The sequence below is a fragment of the Camelus dromedarius genome, chromosome 24, assembly GCF_036321535.1.
Source record: "Camelus dromedarius isolate mCamDro1 chromosome 24, mCamDro1.pat, whole genome shotgun sequence".
NCBI lineage: Eukaryota > Metazoa > Chordata > Mammalia > Artiodactyla > Camelidae > Camelus > Camelus dromedarius.
In genome coordinates, this window is record NC_087459.1 from 13,439,993 (window position 1) to 13,465,018 (window position 25,026).

At 48.8% G+C, this 25,026-nt stretch overlaps 2 protein-coding genes across 2 annotated transcripts in view; one reads left to right on the top strand and one right to left on the bottom strand.

The window, feature by feature from the left end:
- ABCC6 (ATP binding cassette subfamily C member 6) overlaps positions 1-18,963 on the bottom strand; it is a 68,539-nt gene extending 49,576 nt beyond the window's left edge. The window contains exons 1-10 of the mRNA XM_031433150.2: positions 18,836-18,963; positions 17,743-17,925; positions 16,244-16,369; positions 15,959-16,087; positions 14,227-14,352; positions 12,900-12,961; positions 10,184-10,315; positions 5,609-5,812; positions 4,240-4,417; positions 1,332-1,493 (exon numbers count right to left, since the gene is read on the bottom strand). Of these exons, the coding sequence (XP_031289010.2) occupies positions 1,332-1,493; positions 4,240-4,417; positions 5,609-5,812; positions 10,184-10,315; positions 12,900-12,961; positions 14,227-14,352; positions 15,959-16,087; positions 16,244-16,369; positions 17,743-17,925; positions 18,836-18,871 (1,338 nt within the window). The 5' untranslated portion in view covers positions 18,872-18,963. The remainder of the gene's footprint in view (positions 1-1,331; positions 1,494-4,239; positions 4,418-5,608; positions 5,813-10,183; positions 10,316-12,899; positions 12,962-14,226; positions 14,353-15,958; positions 16,088-16,243; positions 16,370-17,742; positions 17,926-18,835) is intronic.
- A 2,740-nt stretch (positions 18,964-21,703) lies between these two features.
- The window catches only part of LOC105091150 (BOS complex subunit NOMO1), a 51,353-nt gene continuing 48,030 nt past the window's right edge, over positions 21,704-25,026 (top strand). Inside the window, exon 1 of the mRNA XM_010982601.3 lies at positions 21,704-22,020. Within this exon, the coding sequence (XP_010980903.3) occupies positions 21,856-22,020 (165 nt within the window). The 5' untranslated portion in view covers positions 21,704-21,855. The remainder of the gene's footprint in view (positions 22,021-25,026) is intronic.

The following is a 25,026-nucleotide window of genomic DNA, read 5'->3' on the forward strand; positions in this document are numbered from 1 at the left end:
TCCTGGACTACAAGGTAGCAAGTTAGAAAGCATCCAGGCCCTGTGCCCTTACAGGGTGGGTGGGAGTAGTAGCCATGGCACTATTGCAGTGAAAACACACAGCTGTTATTTTGAAGTATTCCACACTCAATCAACACACCACTGATACACCCACCAGGGGTCCACAAGCCACGGCACCCTGGCCAGATCCCTCCACCCGTTTATGTGCGGAACTCGAGCTGTACAAAAGTTGTTCAAAGCTTTTCCATTTTTAAATGATGGAAGAAGATTGAAGAAAATCAAACGAAGCAGATTTTGTAACGTGAAAATTAGGTGAAATTCACACTTCAGCAACCATAACGGAACACCACCAGGACTGTTTGATTAGTATTGACGATGGCTGCTTTTGCAGTAGAAGGGCAGAGTTTTGAGAGAGACCTATGGCCAGCAACATCTATAGTATCTATGATCTTGTCCTTTACAGAGACGTTTGTGAGCCTGGCATCCATGCTTGGAGCAGAGCAGACCAAGATCTTCAGACAAACTGCCCTACCTCTATGAATAATCAACAAGACAGTTAAGGTATAGGGTATAGCTGTGTCCCAGACAGGACCTAAAGGCTTGACAGGTGTCAGCTCATTTAACTCCTTAACAACTGAAGGGCAGGGGCACTTTTGTTAATCACAATCCTTACTTTGCTGAGAGGGAATGAGGCACAGAGAGGCTAAATTAAGTTACTTACAGGAAGATTTTTACAACTAGTAGGCAATCCCACTGCAAGATCTGTGATTTAAATTAAAAAAAAAAAAAAAGAAAATGGGGGTTATACCTCAGTAGCAGAGTGCACTTTAGCGTGCAGGAGGTCCTGGGTTCAATTCCCAGTACCTCCATTTTAAAAATGTTTTTTAAAGGAGAGGAAAAAAAGAAAATCCTATACTGCAAAGTAGATGTAAGGGAGTCAGAAAAGGTTTCGATTTTTTTTTTTTTTCCCAATGCCCACTTTATGCTTTTTGAAACCTAGGTAGAAAATCTTTGCCCTAAATGTTCTCTCTCTGTCCTTTCTGTTGGTGGTGCTGGTGCCCCTACTGGTAACTTCAAAACATGCCTCATCTGCCTGCTTGGTACCCCAATATCATACCCAAGAAGTGTCAGTGTCATCACCATCATCAGTTTTCAGGTCAAGGAGACAGGCCCAGAGAGGGTAAGCATCCTGCCCAAGGTCAAGTGAAGGCCATACTCATCTAAGACTTTGCCCATTATATGAGCCCATGGTGTTCAGACGGAGGGAGGAGGAAAGGAAGGGGAGGGGGACGATTCAGCTCAAATCCTGGCTCCCTCTGCCCCCAGCACACCTGCCAGAGGTAGATAAAGCAAACAACGATCCAGATGAGCGGCAGCCACAGCCCGTTGAGGTAGGTGATGCTCTCAGACAGCCGCGGCACGTCCACAGACACCAGGTTGACCACGTCCCCCACGGCGCTGGCCTTTCTGGAGCTGCTGGACAAAGCTAGCACCTGGGAGGGGCAGGAAGATGGAGACCTGAGTCAGAGGCAAGGAGAGGCAGGTAGGGAGGCCATTGGAGGCCGGGAGACCCATGGCAGGAGGGAGACCCCTGGAGGGAGGGAGGTCCACGAAGACAGGGCGGCCCACGGCTTGGACTGAGCAAGAGGACAGCCACCCAGCAAGCCTGGGTCTAAGCCATGCTGCCCCTGCTGGCTGAGGCAGGTTTCTTTATCAAAGGGCCTCACTTCATTCATCTGTAAAATGGACTAACAAAATCTCCTAAGCCAACCTCCCAGGGCCATTGTGAGAATCTAGAGAGAGGACAAAAATGAAAATACTCTGAAATCCCTAGAGCCCTGGAACAATAACAATGCATAATACACTACATCAAAACCTGGGATTCATGATGGTAATGGTGGTCATCTGCCGAGTGCTGTGTCCTGGGCATTGCGCTAAATAAATGAGCAGTTTCACCATTTTCTGCAACGCAGCACATCAGACAACTGTAGGGAACAGACACTGCCATATCGCATTCAATCTGAAATGCTGTGGATAAAACACTCCCTATTTTTGAATCCCTAAGGAAAAAAAATCAATGCCAACTAAATTGAGACACATAAGACACGTCCTGATTTCAGAAGTAAAAAAGAGGGAAAAACAGTGAGACTAGAATCAATAAGATGCAGAATTATTGACCCTATTTTACAGCTAAGAAAACGGAGGCACAGAGCAACTGACCAACCTGCCTAAAGCCAGAGGGCGTGTAAGTGACTGGGCCAGGATTGCAATCCAGGATGACAGAGGCATGACGTGGGCTAGACAGGGTGTTAGACTGACCCCTGCAGCATTCAGTGTGCCTCTCAGACACCAACCCGGTTCTCCGGCTGACCCCAGTTTGTCCTAACCCTGGGGTCCCAGTGGACCCCTTCTAGCCTGTTGAATGCTAAGTTCTACTTGCAATCCTCTCTCTGCAATCCCTGTAATTGTGTGAGGGAAGAAGTGAGAGGGTGAAGGAGTGAGCCTGGAATGACTGTGAAAATTCTCCCAAAACGTCTTCAAATCTTTATTGAGCATCTACTCTGGGCCTCACTCTGAGCTGAGTACTGAGAAGATGTGAACCACGGGGGCGGGGGGGGGGCTTGCTCTCTGGGGAGTGGAGTTTGAGTTGGGGAACAGAATTAAACAAAGACTTACATGGTTCATCTTTTAATGCTAGTGATGATGAGTGCCATGAAGAAGTGTATAAAAATACAGGTTTTGTTATTATTCAGGTGTGGCAAGCCCACAGGTCAGAGAAGACTGCCACTGATGAGGGTTTATTATACTCACAGATCTCGAGGGATCTCAAGGGGGCACGCCATGCTATGGGGGGCCCACGTGGGGAATCACCAGGATGGGCGGGGAAACCAGAGGCAAGAGCTTGTACTGTGGTTCTCACAGGTGGGTCAGGCAGGGTAAACAGGCTTAGGACTGGCTAGTTGGAGTAATTCTTGTAGACTCTGGTCATCGGAGCTGGGCCATGTGGTTCCTGGCCCTGGGGTGATTAGGACAGAGGACAGTGGCCCAGAGCCTGAGAACCCCGCAAAGGAGGGGTCAGGGGTGTGATGCGACTGGCTGGTTTGCATGTGAAAGGCAAGCTTTCAGGTAGGTCACTTAGCATCTCTAGGGACTGTCTGACCCTGGGAGTGGTACTCCCTCCAGTCAGCAAGGGCCCAGATGTCAAAGAACCAGGTACAGAAAATAAGACAACACAGTTAAAACAGAAGCAGCGCAGAGGGCAGAATGGGGGCGGGGGGCGGTGTCTGACCTCATCAGGAGAAGAAGAAGGCTACCCTAAGGGTGGGGAGCGGGAAGAGCAGGCCCCCAGGCCGTCTTCCTGCAGCCTCAGCACTACACATGGACTCAGGAGACTGGACAGGCCACACGTAGCTTCAGGACGCTCGGGGGACACGATCTGAAACTCAGCAGGTAGGGCTGTATCGGGAGCCACTCACACAGCCATCCAGGAGCTGCTCCATTTGCCCCCTTCTTTCCCAGGTCACAGCTCAGGTGTGAGAGAAAGGGACTCACATGGGACTGGGTCATCCTGGCGCAGATGCTCCAGACCCCAGAGGAGCCAGCATCTCTTATAGCAGCAGCCTCACCAGCTTTGTTTCCAAGGTCCTCTGAAGGGCAAGAGTCAGGGCACAGAGGCGCCCAAAGCTACAGCTTCCCTTCAGGCGTCCATAGCTCATGGACAGAACTTCCAGCCCAGACGCAATTTACCAGTGGCTCAGGTGTCATTTTAACTGTAAGCTGTGTTACCTGGTAAAACAGCTAACAGTCCACCTTTATCCAGTTTCTACGTGGCCCTTTATCTTCAGAGGGGATGAGTGGAAGTTAACTACATGAAGGGTTGTGGAAAGGGTTTCCAAGCAGTAGGAATAGTAAGTGCAAAGGCCCTGAGGTGGGAGGGTACTTGGCTTGCCTGAGGCACTGAAAGGAGGCCTGTGTGACTTGAGAAAAGTGGAGAAGTGTGTGATGTAATGAGGTAGGAGAGGTCCCAGGGTCAGATCATGCAAGGTCTTACAGAGATAACCAAGAAGGTGACGGCGTCGTGTGGGCAACTATGAGCAAAGTGATGCCTGAGTGTGTTTTCAGGCGCAGATGATATTAACAGTTCAGTGACATTCCTCTTCTTGGCTGGAATGTTTGTCTGTAAATTGGGACAGGACGGAGAGAGAGGAAAGGCCATGCCTCTCCCCAGGGGAGGCTCACCTTTCTGTACACCAGGCCAGTGATGGCCGTTCGCAGCCTCATCTGTAGCACCTTGAGCCTGTACATGTGCTGCTGCTCGAACAGCGTTTGCAGGCAGGCGGAGAGGAACATCAGCACCGCGAGGAGACAGCCCTTCCAGGCCGGCATCTCGGGATCGGCAATGAACTCCAGGAAGAGGCTTGTGGGAGAGGCGGGGAGAAGGCACGGCTGGTGAGAAAAGGTGCGAGGCACCCACGGCTGCTGCCTTTGCCCAAGCCTGGCCAGGTCTGGAGGACCAGACAGTGTGGGGGTTTTTGCTGGTTTTTTTTTGCAAAATTGATTGCAATTATTTCCCCCACTGTCCATGCTCATTTCAACGTGACTTGTGGCTCCTCCTATCAACAGGTGGAGTTTTTATTGCCACCTGTTGTGGGCTGAACTGTAACCCCACAAAACATGTACACTGAAGTCCTAACCCCCAGTACTTGAGAATGCGGCTGTAGTTGAAGACAGGGCCTTTAATGAGGCGATTAAGTTAAAACGAGGCTGTTAGGATGGGCCTGAATCCAATAGGACTGGTGTCCTTATAGGAAGAGGAAATTTGGACACTCAAGGAGACACCAGGGCTGCATGCGCTCAGAGGAAAGGCTCTGTGAGGACACAGTGAAAGGGTGGCCGCCTGCAAGCCAAGGAGAGAGGCCTCAGAAGAAACAGCCTTGATCTGGGACTTCCAGCCTCCAAAATGTGAGGACAAAAGTTCTGCTGTCGAAGTCACCCAGTGCTGTGATACGGCAGCTGCAGCAAGCTCGTACCTAAAATAGGGGACTGACTCTTGAATCTGGGCAGCTGTGCAACCCGCTTTGGCCTCAAGAGAAAAGGCAGCTTGAGCTTTATGTCTGTGATCCCTACCAAGTGGCCCTGTGAACTAGCCTTCTGGGGATGAGAGACCACACTGGAACAGAGGCAAGCTGTCCCAGCTGGGACCATCTCAGACCAGCCAGTCCCCAGCCAGCCCCGCAGATGACCAGAGGCCCACGAGTGAACCAGGCTAAGGAAAGAAAAACCGCGCAGCTGAGCCCAGCCTGAGTTGTGGACCCACACCATCGTGAGCTAAAAAAGTGGGCTTTCAGGTCCTCACTTTTGGGGTGCTCTGTTGTACAGCAAAAGCAAACTGATGCCGTTAGGCTGGAATTCACTCATTCTCCCTCCCCGAGGTCAGTCCCTTTCTTATTTATCTTCTCTTTCCTCAGTATCCTTTCTACCCACTCTCAGCACCCTGAGCACCAGAGGTCTGGGCAGGGGCAGAAGCAGAGCTGAGGGCCCCCAGGCCCTGGAGGGACACCGTTAAGGGACCACCAGCCTCAGCAAGGCACCCAAGGCCTGGACCCACCTGAGGAGCTTGGGGACAGCGAATCTGAAGACATCACTGATGATGAGGCTGAGCGTCCCCAGGAGGAAGGTGGAGCGGCACACCTGCCAGATGGCCCTCAGCAGTGGGCCCCTCTTGCTCCCTTGGTGCTGCAGGAGGGCCTCCATCTCTGGGGTCTCCGTGCCACGGTTTCCTTTTTCTTTGAATGCTGTTGCCTTGGTGTGCCTTAGGGGAGAGGAGAAATTGGCTCTAGGTCCTTGCAATAGACTGAATGTTTGTGTCCCCCCCAACCTCCAACCCTGCCCAGCAAATTCATGTTGAAACAAATTCCCAATGTGATCATATTAGGAAATGAGACCTTTGGGAGATGATTAGGTCATGAGGGTGCAGCTCTCAGGAATGGGATTAGTGCCCTTATAAAAAAGACCTCAGAGTGTGCCCTCATCCTTCCACTATATGAAGACACAGCAAGAAGACAGCCGTCTATGAACCAGGAAGCAAGTCCTCACCAGACACCGAATCTGCTACCATCCTGATCTTGGAGTTTCCAGCCTCCAGAACCGTGAACAATAAATTCCTGTTCCTAGAAGCCACCCAGTCTATGGTGTTTTGTTATAGCAGCCTGAACAACGAAGACAGTCCTTTTTAACAATCTCAGAGATGACAGTGGAGCTGCCAGCGGCAGGACCTGATGTCACAGGGAGGTTTTCCCAGCCGGGGGTGGGTGGGCATGGATCCAGCCTCACTCCCTCACCTGCTCTTCCTTATCCCCTGGAAGACTCAGTTATGAGACAATCAGCTAGGATACGGGTGGGGTGGGGCAGGAGGGCAGCCCTAAGTTCTCAAAGAAACTAATAGGAATGCCCACATATTGAGCACCTACTGTGTACTCAGCAATCCTCAGTCCTCCTAAGAACCCAGCAAGCAGGAGTTACCCCATTTCATGGATGAGGAAACTGAGGCTTGGAAGATGAACCTGTCCAAGGGCACAAGCTGAGATGTGAAACAGCTAGGATTTGATTCCCCACCTTCAGAGCCCAGCACTTTTTGATTCATTATGGGGCCCTCCCCATCTTCTGCAACTAGCCCTGAGGTAGTTTAGAACTGGTTCAGAGCCAGTTTAGAATCACAGTCAATGTCCGTGGGCCTGACACTCCTGGTTTGAATGAAACCACAGATGGAAGCTCAGGCAGCTGTAATGTGTAAGATTCCTGGCCCTCGGTCATAATCAGGGGCCACAGGGAGAGCTGGGGGGAGGGAAGGAGAGGAGGAGGGGAAGCCCTAGGGCCCTACGGGAGGCAGGCTGGTCCTCGGCCGCAGGAGAGGCTGACAGCAATGCAGCTGCTGACAGCACAGTGGCTGTGTGGCCTTGGACAGGTGGCTCCACTCTCTGTGCCTCTGTGTCCTCATGCATGAAAGGATGGGGCTGGTCCCACTCTCCGAGTCCCTTCCAGCTCTGACAACCTATGGGGTTATCAGAACCTCAGTGCTGTTTTCAGAGTTAGGACGCAGGGCCAGGCACTGGGATCAGCCTTTCATACACACAAGCTCATCAGCACCTCCTGACCTCCCTGCACCGTGGGTATCAGTTTCCCCACTTTACCCAGGAGGAGACTGAGACCCTGAGAGGTGGTGACAGTTGTCTGAGGTCACACAGCAAGGACAGAGCAAGGATTTGAGCCCAGATCTTAACTCATGATTCAGAGAGCCTCTTTGTGAGCCCCACCCCCACCCAAAAATTAAAAAGAAGAAGAAGAAAAAAAAAATAACCTTGGCAAGTGCAGGTACCCAGACTCTCACTGACAAGGTCAAGGTCCTGCCCCCTCACCCCTTGGCCTGGCTTATTGTGTAGTTTGGAATCTCTGGAGAGCTGGGGCTTGGCATCCGTCATGAGCTGGGCAAGGCCTGCTGCTCACAAACATTTTGCTATTTGGGTCTCGAATGCCAAAAGGATGTCCCCTTCTTATAAAGGCCACCCTGACCTCCCCTCCCCATTGGTCCTGTCATTTAATTCATTGCCTTCATAGCCATGCTGTCTCTAGCTCTCTCCTTTCCTTCTCTGTCTTGTTAGAACTCCAACTGGGTAGATTTTTTGCTTGTATTTTCTTTTAACTTGCATTTTCCTTAGTGTCTAGTTCAGCTCCTGAGTGCAGAAAATACTTGTCAAGTGAAAGGAAAAAAAAGATGGAGTGATGTGTGCAAAGGGCTTAACGGAGCTCCTGATGCATAATGTTAGTAAAGATTTGTGGAAGGAAAGAAGAAAGGGAGGGAGGAATGAATGAAGGAAGGAAGGAAGGAAGGAATGAAATGGATTTAGTTTGGTTGACAGAACCTGGCCTTGGAGCCAGGAGACTGAGGTCCAAATGTCTGCTCTGTCCCCTCCCCTTTGAGCCTCAGTGTTCCTATCCATAAAATGGGGCAGGTGAAGGGACAACTGCAAAGGTTTCTTTCCAGCTGGATGTTTTGCTCAGTTCTGTTCCAGCTGCTCGCCCTGGAACTCTGAGTCACTGTGTTCAGTCTGCAGTCTCTGGAGCAAACTTCTTCCTTTCCAGCAGGTCTCATTTTCTATCAGGGAAGGTCTCTAGACTAGTGGCTGGTCTTTGGTCTCTGGACACAAGGCCATTTAGTGCAAAAATGACCACAGGGTGAGGCAGGGGGTGGTAGTGAGTGGCCGGGTGTAAGTTGGGGGATATAAAAGGGAGTGGTGGAGACTGTGGCAAACTGAAGTGCACGTGCCCTGCCCAATGGGGCAGCTGCGACCCAGATCCACCCTCCTGTTTCTATGCAGGGATGTGACCCTGTACTGCTATTCTACTCTAAGAGAGACCAGAATTCCAGATTTTTATGTGACATCTCCAACATTTTACATGTTGGTGACTTATTAAAAAACAAAACAAAAGACCTTAAACAATAAGAACAGCAAGACACCAGGCTGGCCAAACACACTTGTGACCCTGACTCGGCCAGCAGATGGGCTGCTCTGTGACCTCTCAAGGTGACGTCCTCTCCCTTCCCCCAAAGGTTGCAAAACAATTTAGAAATAAAAGCAAAGTTCTCCCGGTGTGTAATCAGTCAGCTCAGAAAGTGCCTGTGCCGGATCTCCGGATAACCCGGTCATCCTGCTCTCTTTCTGTCAGTTGTTCATGGAGTCTCAAACTATTCTGAAAAATGTTTCTATCTGTCAGCTCTGATACTGGTGACTATCATTCTCATGCCAGCAGGGGAGGCCAGACCTGGGAGAGGATGGGTAAGATCTGTAGGACCCTTTTGAATAAATTCTGCCACTCAAGACTCAAGAGTGCAGGGGCAGCACAGCATGACATGCCTGGGGCGAGAGAGCTGCTGTTTTGATTTGTTCATATTACTTACCCTTTCTTGGAAAACATACTCCCTTCCTTTGGGGAGCAGCCCCTTCCTTCCCTGTGTGGCTCTGAAGGGACCATCAATCAAGGGGACTGCCCTCTGGCCATGGGATTGGCCCCTGAGTGGCACATGACTCAAGTCAGCCAATCAGAGGCCTTCCTTGGGATTTTCTACATGGATGCTAGGACAGAGGGTCTCCCGGTCAGCTGGGGTTGCTGGGCTGGCATGGGGTGGCACAGGCTTATGGAGAGACCAGTGCACAGATAGCAGCTGAGTTAGGAGATGGAGGGAAGGAATTTGGACATCACGCAAGTCCTGGGTCCAGTTACACCTGAGACTAGACCCACTTTCTCAGCTGTGTGAGCCAATAGACCTCGCCTCTCGCTGGCTTCTTCTAATTGGTGGGATTTAGCCATCTATAACAACCAGCGCAAAATCCTGGAGTATGCAGGGGAATCTTGTGACTTCCCAAAGAGCTGCTTTTGTCTGTGCCCTGAAACACGAAGCTCCAGGGAGGTTAAGCGCCTTGCCCAAGGACGTCAGTCACTCGATGACAGGGCTACATGTAACCCGGGTATAAATATTCTTAAGTTGACAGCTCATTTCTCTAGACCAGAGGTTCCCAAATTGGGTTCCTCAGACTCTGAGGGCTTCACAGAAGTTTCCAGAGATACCAGAGAGGGCAAGGGTGAGGCAGTGTGGGCAGGCCTAGAAAAAGATTGAAATCCTCCGGATAAGTGATGTGGCTTGAGCTTTTACCATTTTTAAGGAATTCACTAAGTTCTTTTTCTATAGATCTTTTTTTTTTCCCATCTTCCACAAGCTATGAGCTAGGGGCTAATGGCATTCCACTGAATGAATAAGAGAACTGAGGCCCAGGAAACTAATCACTCAGCTTAAGTAAGAAGTGAGTAGTGGCCTGCATGTTATGGACCATATCCAGCTCTCCACCTCCAGTCTTAAAATATCCCTTCTGTTCCATGCCCCCATCCCACCATTCAAGCTGCCTTCTGGCAGCCTCAAGCCCCCCCCCTCCTTTGTCAGTCTCCTTTTGGAACCTGCAAAGCACTCTTGGAGGAAGAACATCTTGAGCCCAACCGGCTAATGCTTGGTGAGGTCAGCAGACAGGCAGGGGACTGTGGTGGTGGAGCCCAGAGTAGGCGCTGGGTTGTATTTGGGGCCAAGTGACCAGCTTTGCTGACTGAGCTGAGCTCTCGTCTTCCATACACTCACCTGTGGGCTGCACTGCGGCTCCTCGTCCATTCCTTTTCAAGCTGGGAAACAAGTTCTTCTGAGGAGTTTTCTCTCCCAAGTGACCAGAGGTCTTTTGGTCCCAGGGGCCTCTGGTAGCCCCTCCAGATCAACCTGTAAAAGAGGGTCACCAGGGCAAGCCCCACCTGCAGTCCACCTCTGCAGGATCCTAGCTTAATAGCTGTGTGACCCTAGGAAAGTCACTTCACCTCTCTGCACCTCTGCTGGCCCCTCGGTACAAGGAAAGCAATGACCCTAACTGCACTAACACGGCTGGGCACATATCAGTCTATAAAGATCATCTCATCTAATTCTCCACATGAGCCTATATGGTAGATTACTATTGACCCATTGAGCAGATAAGGAAGAAAACAGAGGCTCAGAGAGATTAAGTGACTTAACCAAGGGACAACCTGTGGCAGGGGAAATAAATCTCCCTCGGAGTCAGAAGTCCAGAGTTGAAAACTATCACCACAGAGGAAACCTTCTTCAGTTTTAAACATTCCCACTCTCCTCCTCATTCACTGCTCTAGCCATCTGGCCTCAGGACCTTTGCATATGCACATTTCTCTGCTTAAAACTCTTTCCCTGTTACTTCTTACTTGTCCTTCACCTCTGGGCTCAGATGGGATTTCCTTAAAAGTCCATTTGATGGTGCCCCCCACCCCAAGTGTAAGTAGATTTTCCCATTGTAAGATCCCCTAGTTTTCTGAGCTTTTTCTTTATAATGCTTGCTGCAATTATCATTATTTACATTTTCGGTCTGATTATTTATTTAATGTCTTTCTCCTCCATCAGATGGTAAACTCCATGGTGGTAACGACAGTACTTGCCTTGATTCTCCCTCCTCTGTATCCTCACCTCCTGGCTCAGGGCACAAGATTTCTCCAATAAAATCACCACTTTTCAGCTCTGTGACCTTGGGCAAGTCATTTCCCACCAAATGGACTTCAATTTTCTCCCCTTAAAATGAGAGTGTTTCCCAGGGCTTAGGCCTGGTAGATGAGATGACTGTAGTTGGTGCATTGTTGGAAGAGGTCATTGAGAGGAGGTGACCTTTGATGGACCTGCAAGCTGGACCCAGGCAGCCTGAGGCTCCTCACCCCTCCCCTGTCCTTGCAATGTACATTGTGACCACTGTTCCCACACTAGGAGCTACTTTAAGGATGTAGCCATGAGAGAGAAAGTGTTAGACCATCTGGATGGTGTATGTGACTGAACCCCATTAAGGCGTCTGTAAGCTGTTGAGATTCTGGCGGACGGATGTAGAGATACACTCATCTCACAGTGCCCAAGACAAGACTTGTACATAAGTTCCCTTGCTTATTAACCCTGCCACCTACCAATCTGAATGGCTGCCTCTTTCTTCTGTCTCTCCTCGCCCTATGTCTATGGGGGCCAGTTTTCAAAACAACACACACACACAAAAATTAACTGCTGCAGACTTCCACCGCAGGAGAGTCATTTGCTTTCCAGGTCTCTTTAATCTTTCAAGTGACACCAAGGAGGTCTCGTTTGGAGCTGGTCTTGAGCTCCTCTCTGAAATTTTCCAAGTCCTCTTCCTAACACAGAGCAAACTCAGGCAAGCAGCAGTTCAGATCCAGAAATTATTCATAATACTTGGTTCTCACTGAAAATATTTTTGACATTCTGCATGGCAAGGGATTCTAGATTTTTCTGATTTTGGTAGCGATAGAAAGTTTCCCTTTTAAAAGGTTATTAAAATAGAAAAAATGAGTTGATTTAAAAAAACTAAGTAAATAGAGTATGACTGATACCCCAACAAGGCAAAAAGTTTGACAGATGGTCCACAAATGCCCACATTTGGGAAATGGAGGGCTGGATTCTCTCTAGAGGTGTTTAGCAAATTTCTATGCTCTTTTCACCAGTTCCACACCCCAGAGCATCCTAATCTTCATTTATCTAACAACCACTTTCTATAACACTCATTATGGGTCAGACCCTGGTCTGAGTGCTTCCCAAACCTTATCTCATTTAATCTTCAAAACCCATGGGGTAGATGCTATTTTTATTCTCATTTTACGGTGCAGTGACTAGGGCACAGAGAAGTTAAGTAGCTTGCCCAAGGTCACACAGCGAGGAAGCGGTGGGAATGGGGTTCAAATCCAGGTGCTACTGTGATCTAACTGCAATGTGGTCAGGAGGGGGCCTAGCAGGTGGGCCTGGTGCCGGGGCCCTGGAGAAACATCTGTCTTCTCCACCAGCCTGGGAGCCTCCAGTGAGTAAAGATTGGGTCTTTTTACCTCTTCACTCTTGGTGCTTAGCACACAGTAGGTGCTTATTAAAGTTGGCAGGATGATTGAAGCCAAGAAAGTAGTATGATTTTATTGAGCACCTATTATGTACAAGCACTAAGCACTTTACATTGAATGAAGGTAGAGCTGTTCCATTTTATAGAGGGGAAAACTGAGACTCTGGATGTTTGCAATATGGCCAGCTGAGAGACGGAGTTAGGAGTCAAATGCAGATCTCACTCCAGTGAATGAATGGGAATGGGATGTGGATGATGGACACACTGAAATCTGAAAGGGAAGCAAGGAGGTGTGGATGGAGAGAGCCTGGCTGAGCTTGGTAGGCTCAGGAGGAAACCTGGGGGAAGAGCTGTGGTGCTGAATAAGAGCAGCAAATGCAGGTGGGCGGGGCGCCACCCCAGCCCCTTCCCTGCTACTTTACTTACCCAGAAACCCACCAGAACATGGCCTTGGAGGGGAAGGAGGCCCCAGCCTTTGGACATGGATTCTGCAAAGACAAAAGATGTGTGTTGGGGGGTGGAGAGGGCTCAGTCTCATAATCCATGGCTAGTATGTGGCAAGGAGAACCAAGGGCAGGAAGACAGGATGAAATGACCATGAGCTTAATGCTTAAAGTGCACACTGAGGTATCCTGCCCACTTATTTAAGGTAGACACCAATGGGTTTGGTGCTTCCTAGCAGGCAAGGTAAAAAAGGTATTCTGTCACAGGATTGAAAGTGTCTACAGGGCAAAAACTAACAGTTGCTCAAATACGACTTTATTAGTACTGAGACCAAGAAGTTCTCAAAGCAAAGACCACGCATGACTCAGACAACAATGTTCTTAACAGTATCCCTCAGTGAATGTGGTGAGGAGGTGAAAAGGGTCTCCTGAGATTTTACCAGCAGCTCCAGGAAGACCACACAGATCTACACTCTTCATCAATAGGGCATGAGAGTGCCCATTTCACCACATCTTTGCCATCACAGCTTGTTATCAATTTTTAATATTTTTATGCCACTCTCATAGGAAAAGAAAGATCCTATCAAAGTTTAAACTTGATTATTCAAGCAGTTGGGCATCTTTTTAGATGATCTCAGGCCAACTGTCTTCCTCTCAGAGAATTCTTTCCTGATTTCACAGACTTACTCAGTTTTACCTGATGTAAACTCTTGTGGACCATGGACTTCTCCTGCAGAGCACTTCTATTGGGCAAGTCACTTTAATCTTTAATCTTTATCACTGGTCCCAGTTGTACTTTTACATGCGTTTGTGTAATTGTGTGATTAGTGTCTGGTTCCCCTAGTTGGCTGTTAGCCGCATGAGGACAGAGACGTCGTTTGGTCACCATAGATCTTCAGCTCCGAGCTGGGGAATAAAGTAGGTTGGCAAACTGCAGCCCCCAGGCTGAATCTGGCCCACTGCAAACAAAGTTTTATTGGAAAACAGCCATGCTCCTTTGTTGACATATTGTCCAGCCTACTGCAAATAAAGTTTTATTGGAACATAGCCATGTCTCCTTTGTCACTTAAGCAGACTTGAGTAGTTGCCATACAGAGACCATATGGCCCACAAAGCCTAAAATATTTTCTGTCTTGGACAGAAAGAGTTGGTCAACCCATGGCATAGAGTTCATATGTAATAAGCTTCTTGCTAGATCATAAAAATTAAAAGCCTGAGCTCTAGTTTAACTCTCTCCTATTACTCGAGGGGTACTGAGGACCAGAAAAGGAACAGGAATAAAGCAAGGCACTGGGGATGGGGTGACTTACAGACTGCTGAGGCCCTTTAGGGAACAAAGGGGGTCGATCGGCGAGGCAGGACAGTGCAAATTGTGCCACCACCAGAGACAAGCACAGGTAGGTTGACAGGTGGTGGAAGGGGTCACTCTGAAAGTCCTGCAGGGGAGGAAGCAGAAGTCCCACTGAGTCTGGGCCCATGGGGAGTGGAGCCTGGGGAGGGTGTCGGCAAGGGGAGAAGAGGCTGAGGCTGAACAGGGTTTCTGATGCTGGGAGCAGGTCCCAGGAGGGGGCCAGAGCCACCAGATTTGAAAGCCAGAGCCCCCAGCCTTCCCAGACTTCTTGATTTACAAGCACCTGGCTTATATATATTCGTCTGTACAAATGGCAGGTGGGGCGTTTGCCTTTAGTCAGGTGACAACTGGCCTTAGCCACCGGGACCTCAGTTGAAGGGACACATTGTCTTTCTCCTTGTGCTGCAAAGGAGCCCCACCCCAATCTCCCAGCCCACTCCCTTGTGACCAGTGTTCTCCAGTTTCAGAAGGGAACTGGTTTCACGGAGCATTTACTCTGCCTTGGGCATGTGCTGGAGACTTCACATGCTCTGGCTTATCAGTCCCTCCCCACCCTGGCCCCAAATGGGGTTCACCTGCTCTGTGTAACACTTTGGGAAACCAGGGAAAAGGCTCAGAGAAGTGATAGCATCTTGCTCAAGGCCACACGGATGACCTGATCCAGATCACAAGCTTTTGCTGCCATGCCATGATTGCTTTCCCATCTCCTGCCCCTTCCGGCCAGAGCACCCTAATTTTTCCCCCTGTGCTCAGGTATGTGGTTTCTGCAGAACTGACTTCATCCCGGGGCGTGGATAGGGGATGGAGGCCTGACAATGAGCATGTTCCAGTCCCCTGGCTGCTGTGACTGGGCTAGAAATGGACATAGGGCCCATGATGGGCCAATGAGAGCTGGAACCACGGGAGATCTTCTATCGGGTTTGCTACACTGGTGGAACGTAAATGTGGAGCAATTGGGGCTCTTCTTGCCCTCCCACTGGAGCGTGACACTAACAGGGCCGAGCTGAGAGACACAGAGGAATGGAGATCTGATGCTGTCACCCGAACACCTGGATCAACTATGCCCGGGAGGTCCCACTAAATTCCCTGGGACTTCTTTCCCTTAAGCTAATCTTGCGGCGCCTAAGACAAGCTTCATATGTAAGTTCCCTTGCTTATTAAAATCGCCACCTACCAAACTGGAGTGGCCACCTCTTTCTTCTGTCTCTCCTGGCCCTCTGCGTACAGGGCCAGTTCCAAATTTCATCTGGGGACTCCTGAGGTTTTGAACCAACCGTGTGTCAGTGCCCAGGCTGTGTGTGGGAAGGATGTGTGACTGCGGGAATGTGGGATGTTTGTGCCTGAGTCGTGGGTGGCAGCGGGTGGGCACGTGCAGGGGACAGTGTGCGTGTGTGATGTTTTGGAGCCTGTGGTAGTGTGATGCATGAATGAGGGCACATAAGTGAGTGCAAGTAAAGTGTGTGACATGAGTGTGTAAGACAGTGGCATTTGGGCTGATAAAAAAGGCATGGGATGATGGGTACTGCCACGCAAGGGAATGCGTTTGTGTGTCGCCTGAGTTTAAGCGACTGTGGTGTGTGTGTTTCTCTGCACAGAGAATAAGCCACGGGTGGAAAGGGGAGGAAGAAAGATGGGACCCAAGGCCTGGAACTGCCATATTGGTTTCCCAGGTAGCCCAGGCCCCTACTTACCCCTTGTGAGGCCTGCTGGGCGGTGCTGGTGGCTGGGAAGAGGAAACAGAGCAGCCAGTACCCAAAGAGCAGCCCGGATGCCTGGACTCCCTTCCTCCTCTCGGCATGGATCAGGAACACAGCGAAGATCTGGATAAGAGAGCCAGGATGGGCCCCTTAAGGCGGCTGGGGCTGGGGGGTGGGGGGCCTGGGACAGGGAAGGGGAGGGGATGGGGAGGGAGCCCCCCTCTGCCCCACCCCCTCCAGCAGGGCTGGAAAAGCAGCAGGTCTGGGGATGTCATTTACCATTGTGGTGAGCCACACGGTAGGGTGTATGAGGAACTCCGGAGCTTGGGGCATTCCCTGCTGGATTCTCCAAAGAGTCACAGACACGCTGGAGGTGCACAGGATTATGAGGGCAAACCCAAGCACCTGGGGAGACAGGTTCTAGATGGGGCACTGTAACATACCAATGTCATCACTGAACAGTGCTGATGTGAAAGATGCATAAAAAAAAGCAGAAAGGGATGCTGCAGATCAGTCCTGACCTGTAACTGTCATATACATAGTGTACCATGAGGGCTGGAGCCAGCTCAGTGGTTTTCCAAAACGCAGGCAGTGCTCCAGTCGTGCATGGGAGGATGCTTTAGGAATGAAGGAACAGCGTGAAATGGAATTTACTCTCCAGGTAAAAAAGTCAAGCACTTTTAACGTCTCTTTCAACCCCTACTATTAAATCAAGGAGGAATCCTCTGTTGGGACCAGTATGTCTCTAGACCTTCTCTAAGATGCCTTCTAAGATGTCTCTCTTTTGAACAAAAGAAGTCAAGAAAATGAGAGAGTGCGCAGACTTGGGCACACCGGAGAAACTACTGAACATACTTCAGTTAGTCTCAGGCAGGGGTCAAACCACCACCTGCAGGCTGAGTTTGCCTTGCAGACTATTTTTGTATCACTGCTGAGCTCAAAATGGTTTTGATATTTTTTCAGTTGTTGAACAAAACTTTAAAAAGTCTATTATGTCATAACCCATGAAAATTACAGGAAATGCAAATTTCACTGACTGTAAATAAAGTTTTATTGAAACACAGTCGTGCCTATGCTTCCCCTTGTCTGTGGCTGCTTTCCTGGTGCAAGGGCAGAATCGAACTGTTGGGGTGGAGACCTCGTGATCCTCAAAGCCTCAGACACGTATTGTCTGGCACTTTAAGGAAGAGTGTGCTGACTGACCCTGGATAGGTGATGGGCAATAGGTCAAAAATTAACAAGGTGGCATGGGAATGAATGAACCTTGGAGGGTGTTCTTGTAGAAGTTTGGAGAAGGGGTGGATGAACAGAAAAGCTGACACTTGGAATGCCAGTGTTTTTCTAACACTGTAAAATAAATACAGAACAATTTTAAGAACTGTCCTTTAGTACTGCCATTGGGAAACACAAAAATCAATGCATAACTGTTAAACATTTAAAAGGTTCATCCTAGCGTGGCCCTAAAATCACCTTGTGTATCCCAGGGGTATACACTGCACACTCTGGGGAATACCGGCTGTGGTGGCCATAAACTGGGCACGTGAATGTCCCCGTGTGTGTTCCATTATTACCACATCTGTTTGGGGAAATCTATTTCACTGAATCCACCTCTATAGCCTCTGGGGTTTTGCCCTGTTTTATTAACAGGTTCCCTTTTTGTCCCCATCCTGTGTGCTCCTAGATAAGAGTGTCCACTTTGAGGTCTCTGCCAGGTTCCAGCGGGCTCCCCCCACCTCCCACCCATTGTCTGGTTGCAGGCTCCCAGGGGCAGCGGCTACCATTTTGGCCTTGAAGAGGGGGGACATCTGGAGGTAGCCCTTGTCGTGGCGGTGGATGTAGAGGAGATGGATGGGGCCAAGGACCCAGAGGTACATGGGGGGCATCCAGACCCCTGCCGTCTTCAGGAAGCACAGGCTTAGCAGGTGGGTGGCGGCGGGCTCCGGCTCCGTCTGGTTCCAGACCTGAGGGAACACCAGGGTGACCCTTATCACGGGACAACCCAGGGATCCCAAACTCACTTCCTTAGAGGGCCAGGAAACTTTTTGGACTCCTATCATTTACATGAAACTGTGCTAAGCACTCTCTGGAGTACCTCATAATCCTCATCTCCTTTAATCCTAGCATCAGTCCTCTGAGGTAGATGCAATTGTCCTACTGATTTTGCAGATGAGGAAGCTGAGGCCCAGAGAGGTTGAGTAACTTGGCTGACGTCACCCAGCTGGACAGTGGTGGTGCTGGGATTTGACTAAGGGGGTTGGGCCCTAGAATCTAGGAGACCCCAGCTCCATAACGAGGGCTGGGCACAAACCTATAACAACCCCAAGAGGGAGGTATTACTGTCCCCATTTCATAGACCAGTAAACTGAGGCATGGGGAGGGGAACAGCCTCCTTCAGGGCCACACGAACAGGAGGTGGCAGAGCTGACTCCATGCTGGCCTGTTTGACTCCAAAACTTGTCCTACTGGGGGGTCTCGATTTGTGATTCTTATCTCAAACTTTCCACTGGTCTTTAGTCTGAGAAAAACTTTGAAAGTGACATTTAGGGGATATGGCTGCTTTGATTCTCTCTCTACTGGATTACTGTCACCCTTCCACTAGAGTCCTTTGAAGAGACAGAGACAGGAACTAGAGAGGTGGGAGGGTCCTGTAGCTGGGAGGTCTGGAGATCCCTTTAGCAGGGCTGGGCTCTCTGGGGAGCCTCTTGGTTAAGCGGGTAGCCCTCTCCTGCCGTTAGTCTGGCAGGTCTCCTGCCTTCTCAGGGACCGGGAACTTGGGAGTCCCTCCCTTCCCCTGTACCGCAGCCCAAGAAATCTCCCCCAGGGATCTCTCGAGCCAGGAAAAGGAGGATGAGGCAGCATGGGGACACTCACCCCGGGGCCCGCGCAGGGCTCGCCTGGCGCAGCCATTGGGCGCCGTCTGTCCTTCTGTCTGTCCGTCCGTCAGGCTGTCGGTCGGTCCCTGGACAGCTTCCCTGGCCACGCTCGGGCCTGGGGGAAGGGGAGGGGATTCGAGCTCCGGGATTGCGAGGCCCGGGCAAGGTCCGGCCGCGCGGCGGGGGTGGGGCGCTCCGGGGTGAAACGAGGCGAGGTGGACGGGGCGCTCAGGGAGGCTCCAGCGGGCAGCTGAGGAGGGGATCCCGGAGCCCCTGAAAGTGCAGTGCCATCCCCTTGTAACCCTCCTGCCCCCTGCAATCAGTGTCATCTCAAACTTCCTGAACACTATGGACCAGCAATTCCAGGAATTTATCCTGATAAGTGAAATCAACAGGTGTGCACATGCTAAGTGTCCAACAATTGGCATGGGGGATGGGAGGACTTCTGGGTTAAGGTGGGAGCAGCATTCTCCTTACCTGTGGGATGAACATTGTCTGCCTTTAGGGCGGTGGGAAAATTTTAAGATTACTAATAAAGCGTTTAACACAGTGCCCGGCACAAAATAAATGCTCAGCTTTAGCTGTTATTAGCTTTAGTATTATTATTTCATCCCTAGGTTACTAAGCAGTGGTTCAAAGTGCTATTGCAGAAATATATTATTACAGAAAGATGGTTGATTAATGCTAAATAAAAAAAAGAGATTATAATACAAAATACTCGATGATATTTTTGCAGAGAAAATTATGTGCTGAAGCTGGGAAAAGTGGGGAAGGAAGTCAGGTCATTTACCTTCTTATTCTGAGTCTTAAAGCAAGGTGTGTCCCAAGCCACGAGTTCTTTTTGGAAATGACTCTAAGTTTTATATATATATATATATATATAAAATATATAGTTATATACATATAATAAATATATATATATATATAAAATTTTTTTTTAATGAAGGTACTGGGGATTGAACCCAGGACCTCGTGCATGCTAAGCATGTGCTCTACCACTGAGCTATACCCTCCCCCTCTGTGTAACATATATGCATAGATACAAAGATGGAAATGCACTAAATTGATCATGGGAATCCTAATTTTCTTTTCTTTTCCCTTTCCTTCCCTTTTCCATTTTCTTTCCTTCTGCAACAAGCATGTATTCCTTTCAAGACAGGAATGAAAGTCTCAGCTTTTTCAGACAGACAAGCGCAGGTGCTCAGTTTGAGTAAGGAATTCAAACCCTCTGCGCTCACCACGCTGTCCTGTTAACTTCTTTGAGTCTTGTTCTCAGCTCTTACTGCAGGGCCTCCACAGCATGGGTTCCCTGGCTTATTTACCCCTTTCTTTCTGAGTTTCCCCAACCCTTGTCAGCCTTCAGCTGTCCTTTCTGCTTGGGCCTTCTGGAAGACCAGGGACACAAAAACACAAGGATTTGTCTTAAAGCTGAGTGGTGGGTCTGCTGTTTACATTCTGATTGCATGTTTATTTCAGGTGGTTTTAGTGGAGGCTGATGGGAATTAAAGGGAGGCTTGATCCCCTCTCCCTGCACCCCCCCCCCCCCATCGGCACTGCTGCAGTCCTAGTGCTTTGTTTCTTTGTATATTTGAAGATAAATTGAGGGGTATGGTGAAAGTTGGACAGGGAATAATCAGGAAGGAAGGAAGAACACAAAGGAAATCAGCCAGGTAAGCCAAAAACAGAACTCAGGCATCCCAAAGCCTACATTTTAGCTGTGTGCAGCACCCTAGGCAAGTCCCTTTCCCTTTCTGGGCCTCAGTTTCCCATTCTGTAAGATAAGATGATTCCATGGGCCAGGATTTCCTAATTGATGGCTTTCAACCTGCTGGTGATTTGCTAAGACAAACCAGGGATTTATGTTAGGGAGAGCAAAGAGAATCTTTTTAATTCAGTTATAAATAATGAACCTCACAAAATAAAACAATTAAATAGTTTCTCTTTATAACTGAACAGTTGAGAGTATCACTGTATTTGGAGTGAGAAGGCAGAGTGAGAAACTGAAATCAGATGTACTCCTTACTGAGATCCTGGAAAGTATCATTCATTGTATCATTTCATTGTAGCCAGCATAAAGGTTTTGACCATTGTGTAGTATATAAGTCATTGTGGTTCATAGTTGCACATTGTGTATTGCTTAAGTCTTAGCCACAATGATTCCAGCTGGGAAATCTTCTCTTACCTCACCATTTAGAAACAAAGTATAACGACTATCAAAATAAAGCACTTGATTTTTCTTTTTTTAGGAATGAAGTGTAAGAATTTCAAATATCAGGTTAGAAAAACAGTTTTGTCTGTTTTGATGTGGTGACTTGTAGTCATCTACATTATTCAATCTTGGGACAAAATATAACATGCTGATATTTTAACGTATTTTCAGACAAATCATACATCATCTCACAGAGCTAATTCAAAGTAAGTCAAACTGTGTGCATCTCTTGCTTATGGGGAAAACCCTCAAAATTTGTTTCTATGCAAATATTATTATAGCTGGGATTAAACAAAATTTAAATACCTTTGGAAAAGATTATGCTGGACTTAAATGACTTACCTCTTGCTTAAAAAAACCCTGATTATTTATCATGGAAAAATGCACTGATTTACACAAATCTCTAAAAGGGGTTTGAGATTATACATCACTTGCGAAATTTAGGTCAAAAAGATTTCGGGAAAGTTTCTGGACACTTCGGTCAACAGTCACTCGTCAGTTTCAGTGCTACTGAATTCCAAAGCCGGATTCACCTACACACGCACCTTGCAACTGTACCTGCCAGACCGCGCGCGGGGTCCTCCAAGCCCCCAGAGGGCGCAAATGGTCCCGTTTTTGTTGCTGAGCATGCGCTGTAGATATCGTGTTTGGGGGCGTGGGCGTGGGGCCGGAGCGCGCATGCGCAGTGGCGGCGGGAGGGGCGGGGCCTGGGCTGTCAGCCGCCCGCAGAAGAGGAAGCCTTGGACAGCGCGGGGTGTAAGGGGCGGGCCCGGGAGGCCTGCTGAGGGTCGGGCGGCAGAGGCCGGGCCATGCGGGAGTGCTGGGCCGTGGGGCCGCCGGGGCCGGTGGTGGTGGCCGCCACCGTGGTGCTGCTGCTGAGCGGCGTGGGCCCGGCGCGCGGCTCCGAGGACATCGTGGTGGGCTGCGGAGGCTTCGTCAAGTCGGACGTGGAGATCAACTACTCGCTCATCGAGGTGAGCGCCCGCCCCGCGGCCCGGAGCTCGCTGTGTCACCCCGGGCCAATCGCTCAACCTCTCTGAGCCGCGGTGGCCTCGCCTCTGACACCAGGCTGTTGCCACCAGTCCCCCATTCCAAGAGTCCTTTCCTCTTTAAAGGCGCCGTTTTCCGCGGGCTCCCCACTATCTCCTGCCCAGTCGTGCTGGAGTGAAGGTTCTTATCTTGGGGTCAGCTACAGAGGGGGAACGGGGGCGGGAGCCTGAAAATACGTGATCTGGGGTGTAAGGGACATTTTTGGTGACGATGATGGTGGTTCATAACTTTTATCAGGTCACGCAAAACTAAGGATCCCCCAAGTCAAGACCTCGGGTTCTTCAAAACCCAAACTCTAGATCCGCGGGATCCAGGCCCCAGATCTCTTAAAACCCAGTCTCAGCAGGACCCAGACCACCTGAAACTGATTTCAGAACCAAAAGACCGCAAGTTTTACCCTCACAACACAGAATACCCCCCAATACTGAAGTTCTAATCCACTGCTTCTCCAACCCCCTGGGAAGCTTTTAAAGGGCATGGATTCCCATCCCAGAGATCTTGACCCGGTTTCTCTCTGTTGGCATCTCTGGGCTGAGAAACTGTATTTTTAACCTCCCTGATTTCCCCCATAGGACTGCTTTTCTTCTGAAAATGGAGAGTTGTCAGCTCCCCTGATTGCCTTACTGGGTAGTTATTGGAATTACACTAGAGATTTGTGCAGAAGTCTTATTAAGTTGCAGAGCCCTGTTCAGTTAGATTATTATTAGCCCAGTGGAATGATGACCCAGAAAGCTTTTGTGAGGAGGAAGGGGGGTAGGTGGAGCTAGGGGTAGATGGTCACTTGCAGGACAGATGGGAAGGGATCTGAGGGAGGGCTGGCCTCTATTTGAGGAGGGTATTGAAGGTGAGGCAGGAGAAGGGGATTTGAGAGAGGAAAAAGGAAGAGGCTGGGAGATGCCAAAGAGAAGGGACTGAGGACTGAGACCCCAGGGGCTGTTGGTCTGAAAGCACATTGAGCTGCTCCAGTGCTGGTAACTGGAGGGCTGCGGTGAAGGGTTGAACTGGTGTGTTCTACAGAGCAGGTCACTGAGGATTGGGGGAGGGGTAGGAAGTAGATTCCACATCCCACTAGCTCTTTGGCCTCGCTCCAAGTCCCACAGTTTTTATTCCTGTAGAATGGTGTTGGGAGGGAAGCAGCAGAACCCAGCACCATGTATTTTCTAAAGCAGTTCATCAGTTATCACCTTCAAGACCTATCTTCTCCACCATTTTTGGTCTTAAGAAGTCAGGTATTTAGGGAATCTACACATTGGCAGTGGCAGGGCTCCTAGGATCTCTGGGTGCCCATACCACCTCCTGGGTTGTGGGCACAGGGCATTTCAGCAGCTGCCTTGAAAGCCTTTTTGCAGCTTGTTTCCTGGGGCTTCAGGAGGAAAGTGAAGGCAGGTCTCCCACCCTGAACACTGATAATGACCCTAACAGCAGAGAGCAGGTTTTGTGATCTAGTATGAAATGTGTTCCTTCCCTCCCACACTGTTGGTGGGAATGTATTTAGTGCAGCCACTATGGAAAACAGTATGGAGATTCCTTAAAAAACTAAAAATAGACTTACTGTATGATCCTGCATTCCCAGTCCTGGGCATAGATCCGAAAAAGATGAATACTCTAATTCAAAAAGATAAATGCACCCCAGTGTTACTAGCAGCACTATTTACAATAGCTAAGATGTGGAAGCGAACTACATTTCCACCGACAGATGATTGGGTAAAGAAGTTGTGGTATAAATATAAAATGGAATACTGCTCAGCCACAAAAAAGACTAAAATAATGCCATTTGCTGCAATATGAATGGGCCTAGAGATTAGCATACTAAGTAAAGTAAGCCTGAAAGAGAAAGAGAAATATATGATGTCACTTATATGTGGAATCTATTAGAAAAAAAAGACACAAGTGAACTTATTTACAAAACAGAAACAGACACACAGACATAGGAAACAAACAGGGTTATTGGGGGAAAAGGGGGTGGCGAGGGATAAATTGGGAGTTCAGGATTTGCAGATACGAAATACTGTATATGAAATTGATAAACAACAAAGTTCTACAGCGTAGCAGAGAACTATATTCGGTATCTTATAATAGCTTATAATGGTAATGAATGGGAAAAAGAACATATGTATAACTGAATCACTATGCTGTACACCAGAAACTAACACAACATTGTAAATTGACTATACTTCAACTAAAAAAAAAAGTGTTCCTTGAGCCCTAAGACTGCCTGTCCAGATGATCTGAAACACTCATTGTTTCTTAATTTCTGATTATGAAATCAAATGTTTCATATATGTGGTGTATGTTGCCATCTTGCATCCTGATCTATGCTTTATGAAAGACATGTAAGTAAATTATTTCACAGTAATTCTTTTTTTAAAAAAAATTTTTTTGGGGAAAGTAATAAGGTTTGTTTGTTTGTTTGTTTGTTTATTTATTTATTTATTTATTTATTAATGGAGGTACTGGGGATTGAACCTAGGACCTCATACATGCTAAGTATGGGCTCTACCCACTGTCCCTCAACCGCCCAGTCATTTCTGGATTGTTTTCCTATGTTCCAGTAAAACTACCTTCACTCGTCTCCAGCTTTGTTCCCTTCTAGGTGTTTTTCCGTCATATTTATCCAGTCAGTAACTACTGAGTGAGCCCCTGCACGTGCCTGGTGGGGATAAAGCAGTTCAGTGACAAAAATCCCTACAAAAGAAAAACCATATTGGTTGCTGCTACTTTAATAGTCAGGAGATTTCACATTAAAAACTGCATTCCTGATTTCTCTGGAAAACCAGCTGATCTTTGGGCTGTGGGTTAAGTAGCAATCTGTCTCTCTTTAGAAGAATGCCCGCTGATAGTACTTCCCTTGCCCCTCTGGACAGGGGCGTTTCAGCCCCTGCTTTAAGTGCATGCCTCTGAATTTCTTTGCAGCCTGTGAACAAGCTTGG